At 37.0% G+C, this 12,755-nt stretch overlaps 1 protein-coding gene across 1 annotated transcript in view; it reads right to left on the bottom strand.

Annotated features, from left to right (window-relative positions):
• Positions 1-324: 324 nt before the first annotated feature.
• The window catches only part of PTGFR (prostaglandin F receptor), a 30,263-nt gene continuing 17,832 nt past the window's right edge, over positions 325-12,755 (bottom strand). The window contains exon 3 of the mRNA XM_036256284.1: positions 325-2,366. Within this exon, the coding sequence (XP_036112177.1) occupies positions 2,037-2,366 (330 nt within the window). The 3' untranslated portion in view covers positions 325-2,036. The remainder of the gene's footprint in view (positions 2,367-12,755) is intronic.

Below are 12,755 nucleotides of genomic sequence, written 5' to 3' on the forward strand. Positions count from 1 at the left end.
TCTCCCGGGTCATGTTTGCTCAGCATCCTACTGAGCATAAGGAAGGAGGATGGAGCTTTGGTTCCCTGTTCCTCAGCTCACAGGATACCAATACTCTTGAGCAGCTGTAAGAAAAAGGTATCACCTCTGAACCATCTCAAACTTCTGGGCTTTAAGCCTTATTGAAACACAAGAGAACATTTATACAATATAACAGCCATCATAAATTGCAATGGCTTTTTAAAAGCATAAACACTGAATATACATACATATACAAATATATGTGTGTGTGTGTGTGTATATATATGTATGTATATATATATATACATATATATATCTCACAATAACCATATGTTAAAAATGTACAAAATCTTTACAATCCCATGCTCATTTCATACCAAAAAATTCTTGTGATTTAATTTGGCAAGGATTTATCGAGCATCTACCATGTGCTCTATAAATGAAAATAACCTAAATTTGTGTGATTGATCATTTGTTGGTCTTAAATTAAGAATATCACTTGCAGTGTGTATATGTGAGTGTCCCTTTTTTAAATTCACTAAAAAAAAAAAAAAAATGGTTGCCTTTAAATCTTCATCAAGGCTATCTGCTTTTAACTTATTCATGAGAATTTTCCAAAATTCACAAAAATAGACAACTTACAATGTACATTAAGAGTCAAAAGCAAAAATCTGTGAATATAATTTAAGTCTAGTTGAACTGCACAAATTTCCTAGAGAATCTGAAATCAGTCTCACAGAAAAGATTAATTTTAAAACAGAGCCCAGTTAATGAAGGCAATGAACTCTTACAGAAATGCAATTCACTGTTATGAAGCGGAACTACCTACCTATGCTCTGATGGACCCAGGACATTTTAGATAATTACTAAAATCCTTGGGTTGAATTATATAAACCAACACAGAAAAAGTCTAAAGTATTAATGGGAAATTTGGGGAAAGGATATTACCCCTTGATCTCTTGGTTAACCATTATAATGATCTCCGAACGCCTGGCTAGTTGCCAATCCTCCCCAGGCTTTGGAAGAAGTTATCTTTCTGGTTTAATGAAGCCACTTTCAACAGAAATTTTTGATGTCCTTTTGTGTTTGTGTGTGTGTAAGGGGAAAACAGAAACACACTGCCTACAGATAGTCTTTCCATATTTACATATAGATTGTGTTTCTTTCATTCTCTGACACAGAAATGATGCCTCAAAGTAAAATGCCTTTGTCAGTTCTTTGCACCTACCACTGGGTTTAAGTTCTGTTTGCATTATCTATGGCGGAGCTTCTTAGAAACTGCTATCATGCAAATTACCTCCATATGTGCTAAAATAGAGCCTTTGTTTCTCTAAAAATTATTTCAGTGCACTAGAATTTTCAGAGGAAAGGGGATTATTTTAAAACTATGCAAAGGTATAACTTACCAAGAAAACCTTCAAACAACAACTGACCTTCATAATAATCAATGCAAGCAATCCTTTTTGTCAAATATGACAAAGATGGGCTCATTCTAAACAGGCTCTCAAGACCAGGCAACCTGACAGCCACACCTGGAGTATATGCAAGTCACTATAAACAACAGTGAATCCCACATGACATGACCATACATATATTGACTGAGGTTACATGATGAGGGGTAAAACAGACCAGATCAAAAAATGAGAGTGCTCCATTTCATTGAGCTAGTCTATAAAGAACAGCTACAGAACAGTGACCTCCAAATAGCCATTCTAAGATGCAGGTAGTTTTAAGATGTTTTTTGGCAAATAGGCCAAGTAAAATGCTTTAGGACTCAACAAAGTCACTCATTCCAAAACCAGAAAAGAACACAGATAAGCCCAAAATTATTTTCAATTTGACTCCCATGGCATTCTTTCATCATGTTTACCTGCAGCTGACAAAACAAAGTTAAATGTGCAATTAAACAGTGAATTTTACAAATTTCAAAAGCTGACTCTGAACAAGGTGCACCCCAAACTACTTGCTGAGGCCTGAATTTTCCAGTTAGGCTTTAAATATTTATCCAATTAACTAAAACATTGCCAAAACTTTTCTTAATTTTGTCCTGGACCCACACTGACGTGCTGTCCTGTTAAACTCGGTGATTGCTGATTTATTTTCTCCGCAACAGGTGACTCAGAAATCGCAGCAACCTTTAAGGTATTTTTAAGGGAGCTAAGCTCCCAAACAGGTAAGCTTATGACATGCACTCCACAACAGCGTCTGGCAAACTTGTAGATATTCTTAAGGACAGCCTTGCGTAGAAGAATATACACCCAGGGATCTAAGATTTGATTCCATGTTGCCATTCGAAGAGCAAAAAGTATTGTTTCACAGGTCTCCGTGGAATGACTCCCATTTACTCCGATGTTGGCCATTGTCAGCTGCAAAACACACAAGAGAAATCAGTTGATAGACATTTTCTCAGTCCTACCGTTTTGTGTTGTTGTTTTTAACTTGACTAGCAATGCTACAGGCTGTTTATTTCACCTTCCACAAGGGGATGTCATTTAGCAAAATACTGACAAAAAGAAATGAACAATAACAGGAACATTGATGCATACATCTGGATCCCTTGAACTGAAATTGATATCAGAACTACAAAAATGATAACTTACATGGTAAGTCAAATGTGCACAAATAGAAAGACTCGAGAGGACAAACACTGATACTAGTAACTGACAGTTTTTCTTTTTATTTTTGAGAATAGTTAAGTTCAAAGCCAACACACATTTGTATATTTCAATGAAAAGAAAAAAAAACTAAAATGTATTTGTGCAAATAATGCATAATTAAGCAAAGGTATAGATAAATTGTAGATAAGAGTTTTTAAAATAAATTTTAGAGCATCTGATTAATTTGTACATAGCATTTGATATTTTTCTAAAATGTTACTTTTAGAATTTTCTTCTTGCTAACTACAATGATACCAACATCTTCTATTTTATTTTCCCTTTTCTTCATCTCTCATAGCCTTAACTTGGCGAAAACATTCCAAAAATACAATGGAATTTTCTAAAGGCTTAGAGGAAGCGAGTTCCCCTCTGTACCGGCACTGAGATTTAATGTATAGATTTTGGTCACATGTGTCTATTTTCTGACCACCATGATGGAAAAAAGACCATTTTGTGGGATATGTTCCATAAATGGTCCCAGCTACATATTAGAACTGGTCTAATCACTGAGCCCAGCTTTGACTTTCAAATAAACAGCTACAGAACAAACAATTGTTGAAAAGAGTTTGGCTATAAAAACAAATAATAAATAAATGGCCCAGCTGGTGTGGCTCTGTGGTTGAGCACCAGTCCATGCACCAAGAGGTCACCAGTTCAATTCCTGGTCAAAGTACATGCCCAGGTTGTGGGCCTGATCCCCACAAGGTGTGCAGGAGGCAGCCAATCGATGTTCTCTCTCATCGATGTTTCCATCTCTCTCTCTCTTTCTCCCTTCCTCTCTCTGAAAATCAACACAAGTATATCCTCAGGTGAGAATTAAAAACATAAACATAGCTCTGGCTGGTTTGGCTCAGCAGTTTCTTTGGGGAACAAAAGAGTACACAGAAGTGTCATTCATTGATTTACAAGTTACTGTTCTTTATCACATTATCATCCGGAGAGTGAGCCTTAGGTTTGGCACTTGAAGAGTCCCAGAGATGAGAACTAACTGTGATTGTGTGATTACATTGCGGCCTGACCCGACGACAAGGAAGGTCCATCTGGAAGCTCTGCCAGAGACCGTTTTATTCCATCTCTATGTGAGAAGAGCAATCTGTGTGTTAACTTGGATGACTGCTCACTAAAGGACTATGTATAAACGGTGGGTTTTTAAATGTCACAGCACCTATGAGTATCAGCAAATGAGAAATTTCATTTTAATTTAACTTCAATGGCAACTTTGGAAATGGCACACTATGCAAATCATCAAATCCACCTCAATTCAACACATAAGTCTTAGAGTCAAATATATTTGTGGTGATTTAACTTAATAGTGTTTATTCTTGAAACAGATTATTTCATCTCTGCAACAGTGACTACAAGAACCTTCAGAAAAACTTACTCTTGTGCAACTCCAGAATAATAGGCTTTAAGAAGAAAAAAAAGGTTAACAAATTGAAATGCAGAGGCTCTGCCAGGATATATCTTTTCAACTATGAACTTTGTTCATATCTTAATTATATAAATTTCTTTCTTTCTTTTTTAATTCTCACCCGAAGATATTTTTCCATTTATCTTCAGATAGAGTGGGAGGGAGAGAAAGGGAGAGAGAGAGAGAAATATCTACATGAGAGGAACACATCAACTGGCTGCCTCCCGCATGACCCGACCAGGGCCAGAGACAAACTGCAACCAAGGTACGTGCCCTTGACCGGAAGCAAACCCAGGACTCATTGGTCTGAGGGCCTACGCTCTACCACTGAGCCAAACCAGCCAGGGCATTATATAAATTTCTATGTCATTGAATATAAAAGGTAATACTATTTCAATGATTTATCATTTAAACTAAGGCAGTATTTTGCACATGAGTAATTCAGAGATAGATAGAAATATTACAATAGGGAGAAATAAAACAGCAAAACAGTATGGTAATTCTCATCCACCAACTTTCAAACAGCTGTGAAGTATGAAGTACTGCCCACCCCAAAGTATACCTGAGCGCTCTGAAACATAAACAGCTGTGCAGATGAACTTTTTTCTGCTTGATTTGTTCGTAGAGGGTTAATCAATGCCCAAAATGACAGCACATTCCTGTCTCTGCCTAAAGACTTCAGAGTTGCAAAGAAATGAGGAAACAGGACACACTGCGTACAAATTGCTCCCTTCAAAATGGGACAACCCCAAATCATAATACTTTATATGCATCTTCACTCCTTCTTGTCTACTGAAAAAATGATGTGTAAAATAGGAAATTTAAACTGAACAGCACATGGCGGCGGGGGGCGGGGGGGGGGGGAATGCAGGATATCTGAAAAACCAAAAAGTTAATCTTCCCAGAAAATGTTCATGTACAGAATCCATGTATTTCCATTTGCTATTCCAGTTCCTTCTCCCAGATTCGCACTATTCCTGAGTCTGTTTAATGGGAAGCTATATGCCAGAACTTTTAGGAATAACTGTCCATGGTCCCCTGATGCTAGTCCTTACAAAATAATGATGTAATTTATTTTTATGACACTTTTTACAGAATAAAATATAGTCATGTCTCCTAGAATACCAAAATAATAAACATTAAAAATCTGTATGTTATGTTGCAAAATAATAAACATTAAAAATCTGTATGTTATGTGATTTAAGGGGAAAAAAATAAGAAACATAAAATGAATGCAATCAAAAGATATGTTCTACAGACCAAAGAGAGACTGTAAATTAGTCATAACTGAGTGAGAACAACTGCAGACTGTTTAATAGAACTTGACCACTATCAAAACCCATGCCAGCACCAAGCCACAAGAACTGGTCATCCTAGCAGTGATGGGATCCTGAATCATGGGAAAGGCAGCAAATCTCCTGTAAACCAGAGCACCATTGCTGTGCCACCTACGAATGAGACATTCGGTCACAAATAATAACAACAAAAGCTAGAACTAAGTATTTCCCTGTGCTCGGGGGTTTCTTTTTCTATTAGGTCAACTAGTCCTCAAAACAACACTATGACATATGTGAAAGAAAGCGTGTGTCAATTTGGGTTTTAAGGAATGTCTCAGACTTTTTGATACCATCGATTTCTAATCTACTCAAAAGTGCTTATTTATTTAAGGTTAAAGGAAAGTGACACAATTAAAGTGAGTTTTAAAGTTTTAATATTGTTACAGTGGTATGTCCAACATCTCCCCAGAAGCCTTTACTGTCCTTCGGGAAGGGTTGTCTCTGGTCAAAATTGAGAATAACTGGGGAAGGTGAAAAGGAGAGACAGATGCAGAGATTCCCACCTGGTCGGATCCCAGAGGGACTGGGAGCCAGGAAATGGCAGGAGTGGGGTGGGGGTAGTATATTCAAGGTGCTACAACAGACTTTTCTGTCTTGGAGGTTTTTATCTTAGCTAAAGGACTTCTGCCATCCTTGAATCTTCTCCATAATTTGTTAGATTCAGCCACTGTTAAACTCACTGACTAATCAATTAGCTTAATTTAATTTTAGAGAAGCTCTGGTCCATCTACTGCTGGCCATACAATACTCCGGTCAGTATCTGACACCTCCAACCACAGGATGGTGCAGGGAGACCAGGTCCACTGGGGTGGCGCAGGGACAGTATAAACAGTGAAAGTCCTTTCCCCCATTGTGTCTTCAAGGAAGGCAGGGAAAGGGAGGGAGAAGTCATGTTGGCACTTTATATATGTACATGTCAACCGATTTCATCTTGACTAAACTCCCGGGGTTGTTACTATTTTTCCCATACTGCAGGTAAGAAAACTAAATCACAGAGATGTTAACTCACCCAGTTCACAGTGCTGGCATGTGGCAGAGGCATAATGTAAACCCACGTCTATCTGGCTTGCAGGCCTGTGATCTTCCACTACATCAATCCCAGCAATGAGACCAGGAGTGCTATGTGACATTTATGAACAAGATGATAATAGCTAACATTTATAAAAAGAAAATAATAGCTAACATTTACTGAGTGCCTATTATGTTCCAGGCACTGTTTTAATACTTTATATCTATTATCCTATTCAATTCTATTAACACTCTTTAAGGAAAGCAGTATTTTCCCTACTTTATGATGAGGGAGCTAAGGCACAGAGGAGTTAGGTAACCCAAGGTCACCCAACTAACATTGGTGGAGTCAGGATTTAAAGAGCAAGAGATGGTGAGTAAAGTTTCTATTTCTGTTTGCTATCTCCAGTGCTCTTTCAAGTCGATTCTAGCACTCTCCCACCCAGTATTTATATTAATATACTTTCACTACTATAAATCAGAAACACATGTTAATAAGTGTTTTGCTCCAAATCTCTGGTGCTTGAAACAACAGATGTAATTGACAGGTAGGTCATCCTTTTCGCTTTTGACTAGACTTCAGATGTCCTTTGGGTTTTTTGTGTGTGTTTTTTTCCTTTAATCCAAACTTCTAGTTGTTATCCTTACTCCATTCATCGTGTTCTTTGGCAATGATGAAAATAAAAAATCAGTAGGCAAAGTTTTTTGGTATTAAAAGAAGAAAATGTATATGTTTGCTTTTACATCCTGCCTTGTTATAACAGTAATTTGAGGCATTTTACTTTGGTCTGTGCTTTTATCAGCTCTGTAAACTCTGACTCTTGCTAGTCATGATTATCTACCTCAAACCCATACGCTAACAAAATATTGGTTATGCTCTCAACACTGGCAATGATAGATGCATAAGACATTTTCATCCTAATGAAGAAGCATTTATCTAAAACGTGATAACTAAGGTAATCATTTGTAACTCATCTATGAAATAAAGAGAAAGCAACTAATTAGAAATCAGTTGTAGGATAGGAGGCACAGCTGTTTTAGGAACAGAAGGCTACTTTGACTGGCGGCAACACTGTGTTAAGAGCAAAAGCAGATTGTTGCAGTAAGGTGTTTCAGTACAATATCCGCCCTGAAACACATTATGTTTTTCCAAAGAGAAATTTCCAACTGGCAAAGTTGGCTTATTATTACAGAAGTTTGTAAGGTTATGTTGTACTCGGTAACATTGGGGCCAAGTTTTATTATCTTCTTTACCAGTGAACAAATTGGGACGCGGAACACAGCTAGCGTCTGGGCCAGGATTATAACCAATGACTAATTAACTCCAAAGTACAATATGCGTATAGTTCAAGATGAAATCAACACACACTTCTGGTCAAGAGAAAAATCAGACCTCCCAGATAACCCAGTCCATTTAATTAAAAATAATTCCAGTCCATAGTGACACTTGAGTCAATCTTGTAGTTTGGTCACAAAGATAGGACAACTTATTGATTATTAACAGTTTTTTAAATTTTCTGTACTTATTTCTTTATTTCTCTGGAGTTATGTAGTTACATTTTTAATTTTTCTTCAGGGCACCTAAATAGCAAACTGAAATTCATCTTCCTTCATTATTACACGATGTACAATCTACCATTCACTTGATAACAGCCCACTGGCTTAACTCTAATTCAATGTACCCTATGTAATTCAGATACATATCTTACCTTGATTTGGTTCCCTGAGCAGAGAAACAGTTGAACTCACTTGGACTTCTAACTTTACAGAACTATGAGTAAATAAAGTGGGCACCATTTCACACTGCTGAGTTCATGGAGATTTGTTACATAGCAATAGAAAACAAATACAGAGCTCATGAGGGGTTTCAATTAGGAAACAGTAAAACTTACAGAAATCTACAATAGTTACACTGAATGGAGAAAATATATATGCATTTTAAGATCTGGAACAAGACAAGGATGTCCATTATTACGACCACTGTTTAACAGAATATTATAATTCCTGGTTAATGCTACAAGAAAAAAATAAGGTGTACAAGAATCTGAAAAAAAAGAGATAAACTTTTGTTATCTGGAAGTAATTAGAATCAATACATGAATAAAACCAATAAGAGAGTTCAGCAAGATGTTGAATACATGACCGACTTAGAAAATCAAAAACACGTCTCTACTCTAGCATTGATAACTACAAACTATAAGAAAAATGCCATTTAAAATAGGATAGAAATTATAAAGTACTTGGGAATTTACTTAACAAATAAACAAGACCTTTAAAGGAGCTCATAATTTTAACTTCTCCTGTTCTGTATTTTTCAAACTTTATATTATGGACATATATTATTTTGCTTATAAAAATAGACCATATCAATGGTACTATTCAACATATTTAGAATATTGGCACCAATCAGAACAGCACAGACAATAAACAGGTGGTTCTGACACACAGTCATGTGCCCGGTGAAAGAGCCTTGCATCTTATTAATTAATGGACTATTTAAGTGAATGAAGCGATCATTATGTCTCTCCCAGAATTGGCTGGGGAGGACAAACTTTCACCTTACATTTTCTCTGAAGAATTTCTCTCAATATTTTTCCTGTAGTCAGGAAAGGGGGAACAGATTTAGATCAGCAAGGTAAGATGGTTTACTTCAAAGACTGCAGGGAGCAAATGTAGAGCTGGCATAGAAGAGGGAAGAATGTGTCTCTGGCACTGAAGGAGAGAAAATAAGAAAGGGGAACAAACTATCATGTGGCCTGCACCTGACCAGCAGGCTACCCATCCTCTCCAGACTGAGGGAACAGAGTGAAAACATGTCACTCAGACTGCATCTACCTGCATGAACTCAGTTGTTCCAAGATGGTGAATGTTGCAGATCTTGACTGGTTTTCAAATGATGAAATGATAAGAGTCAAAAATTCATTGTGGAGCTTGATTCTCAGACCCGGGGAGTAATCAAAAGATAGTAATTAAAGCACATCAACACACTTAAGTACTTTTACAAAATCCACCAGAGTAATAAGTAAATATAAAAAGCAGCTTAAGAGATTAAGTTGTGTACACTGGATAAACACATTTAAGACTAGGCTACTGAGGCACCCTCTGTATACTTTATGATTGATCCTAAACTGAAGGCAAATCATCACTAAACTGCACTAATGATTTCCTCACATCACTAAGAAAGGTCTAAGTAATCAAGATGGTTCTCCTTAGGTGATATATCAGTGAAAATTCTGCTGCGTATGATGTCCGAAATTTTGTTGCCTACATTTTCTTCTAGGATTTTTATGGATTCACGGGTCACATTTAAGTCTTTATCCATTTTGAGTTTATTCTTGTGTATGGTGTAAGTTGATGGGCTTGTTTTATTTTTTTGCATGTAGCTGTTCAATTTTCCCAAAACCATTTATTAAAGAGGCTGTCTTTCAGATAAGGGGTTAATTTCCAATATATAAAGAGTACTCATACAACTCAACAAAAGGAAGACAAAGAACCCAATTAACAAATGGGCAGAGGACCTAAATAGACACCTCTCCAAATAGGACATACAATGGTCAAGAGACATATGAAAAAATACTCAACATCACTAATCATCAGAGAGATGCAAATTAAAACAATAATGAGGTATCACCTCACACCTGTCAGAATGGCCTCCATCAACAAATCATCAAACAACAAGTGTTGGCGAGGGTGTGCAGAAAAGGGGACTCTAGTACACTGCTGGTGGGAATGCAGACTGGTGCAGCCACTATGAAAAACACTATGGTGTTACCTCAAAAAATTAAAAATTGAATTGCCATTTGACCCAGTGATCCCACTTCTAGGAATTTACCCTAAGAAGCCTGAAACACCAATCAGAAAGAATATATGTTCCCCCATGTTCGTAGCAGCACTATTTACAATAGCTAAGATCTGGAAACAGCCCAAGTGCCCATCAGTAGATGAATGGATAAAAACGCTGTGGTACGTATACACAAGGAAGTACTATGCAGCTGTAGGAAAGAAAGATCTCTTATTCTTTGAGACAACATGGAGGGACCTGAAAAGTATTATCCTAAGCAAAACAAGACAAGCAGAAAAAGACAAATACCATATGATCTCACTTATTTGTGGAATATAATGAACATAACAGCCTGAGGAATAGGGTAGACCCAGAGATGTGGAAGTAGGGTACAGACAGACAACCCTAAGAAGAGGGGGTGATGGGGGGAGGGAAGAGATAAACCACAGAACTTATATGCATGTACGCATAACCAATGGACACGGTCAACAAAGCCGGGGACAGGGTGAGGGGAATGGGGAGGAGGGTGTCAATGGGGAAAAAGGAGAAACATCTGTAACAAAAATAAATTAATAAAAATAAATAAAAAACATCCAAAGTAGAGAAAAAAAAAGATGATTCTCTTTCCCTTAGGGAATTGTCAGCAAACGCTCAGAAAATTTCTTCCATGTACTACCGTAAAACTGGCATCAATTCCAACTCCCTTCTTTCCATTCTATAAATTCTCTGTCATTTTTTCCATCAAGCTACCAAGTTTTGTGGTATTATTTGCAATAACAGAAAGCCAAGACCTTCTTCTGTGGTTATATAGAAGACATTGTATTCTTAAGAGGTTTTGCAAATAATACCACAAAAATGGGCTCACTTAAAAGAGCATGACTTTTCCCAAAATAAACAAGAGGAGATAAACTTTTGCAATTCACAAGAAATTAGGCTTTGCATTCAGGTAAGTGATTTGCTAAACAAGGTGGGCCAACTAGCTTTCAGATTTCCCTGGAGAGGTTACAGACAAAAAGATACAAGATCCAAAACCCTCTAATCTCAAATTGCAAAGGCCCCATATCCCAAAAGGTAAAATGGTCTCTGGTTGGCATCTTAGAGAAGAACTGACCCGATTAAAAACATTCATATTAAGAAGCACATCCTGAAAAGAAAAAGAAAAAAAAAAAAAAAAGGCGGTACTAACCTAAAATGACATTTGCTACAAGTTTACGGAAAAGAAATCGGTGTGAAGAAAAGATGAGGTAATTTAACCCAGGGAAGAAAAAGAAAGAAAATGTTTAAATCATTGAGTTAATCAAAAGACAAAAATTGCATTTCTAGATGAGAACTGAGTACTTCACTAAACCCAAAGACCACCAGAGACCACAATGAACCTGAATTCAAGAAAGCTTTGGTGGAGAACGCTCTACCCTCAGTCGTTTGGCGTAGACTAAACACTGATGAAGTTTCTCAGCAAAGCTGCTCCTTGGAAGGCCGTGGGCACTTGCTCACAGAGTTCTTTTGTAATAGAGTTGTTCTGCTCATGCCTCCCCAAATAAACTACAAATTCCTTTGAAGTTAGGATCCCATTTTAGTCATGTTTATATACCCGTGTAGTACATGTGAAAATGTCCATGGTAGTCACTGAATAAATGTTTTTTAAATTACCACGGAGTTTAGTAAAACTCAGTACCAAATGGAATAATGGTTAGAATAGTAATAACAAGAATCACACAGCACCTTCTATTGGATGCCTACCAGGTAGGTATCACGTGAAAACTCACATGTTACTTGATTAAATCAGTGATATAGTCAGTATTATTATCCATATCTTTAAAAACTTAAAATTGAAACTCACAAAGATCTTTACTAGTTTGCAAAAGGACATGTGGCCAGTATGTCCTAACTCAGGTAGTAAAAAATTTCTGCACCTTACAACAGGCTATAGGAACTCACCTAATTAGAAGTAGAGATTCAAGTATAAGCTTAGGCAATTCAGTATCATCATATGATGTAGAGTCAACACTGATGAAGGTGCTCATTGGTAGAGACAACATAAATGAATATATCTTTGCATATAGCAGGTGCCTATTAAATATTTGGCAAGTGAACAGTGAACAGAAGTAGGGAACTCAATTACTTTTACAAGTCAGGACCTGCAGAGGTTCTAACAATGGAATGAATACTGATCCTTTCTTTCTACTAACAAGCTTGACTTAGAGAGCACAGACTCCTCTTGAGTCAGAATTTGCTGAGGCTCTGTAGGTGGGGCCATTTCTCTTTCTCTGCCCAGAAGATTCACTGCTGTGGAGTATTCAAATTTTGAAATATTTTAAGGCCCTATAGAAAAGTTCTGAAAAATAAAATTATATGCTTCATTCATGTTTTACACAGTTTAAATAGTGAGAACTGCAACAATAAAAGCAATAGTATTTTATTCCAGAGTCAAAGCCTAAATAAACTCCAAACAAGAGAAGTGTAAACTCGGGGCCCATGGCCCATCTGACATGTAAGACACACTCTCCCATAAGTATATGTATGTATATGTGTGTCCTTCAGACTATAATCATAAATTCAGA

This window comes from Molossus molossus, unplaced genomic scaffold (assembly GCF_014108415.1).
Source record: "Molossus molossus isolate mMolMol1 unplaced genomic scaffold, mMolMol1.p scaffold_m16_p_12, whole genome shotgun sequence".
Taxonomy (NCBI): Eukaryota; Metazoa; Chordata; class Mammalia; order Chiroptera; family Molossidae; genus Molossus; species Molossus molossus.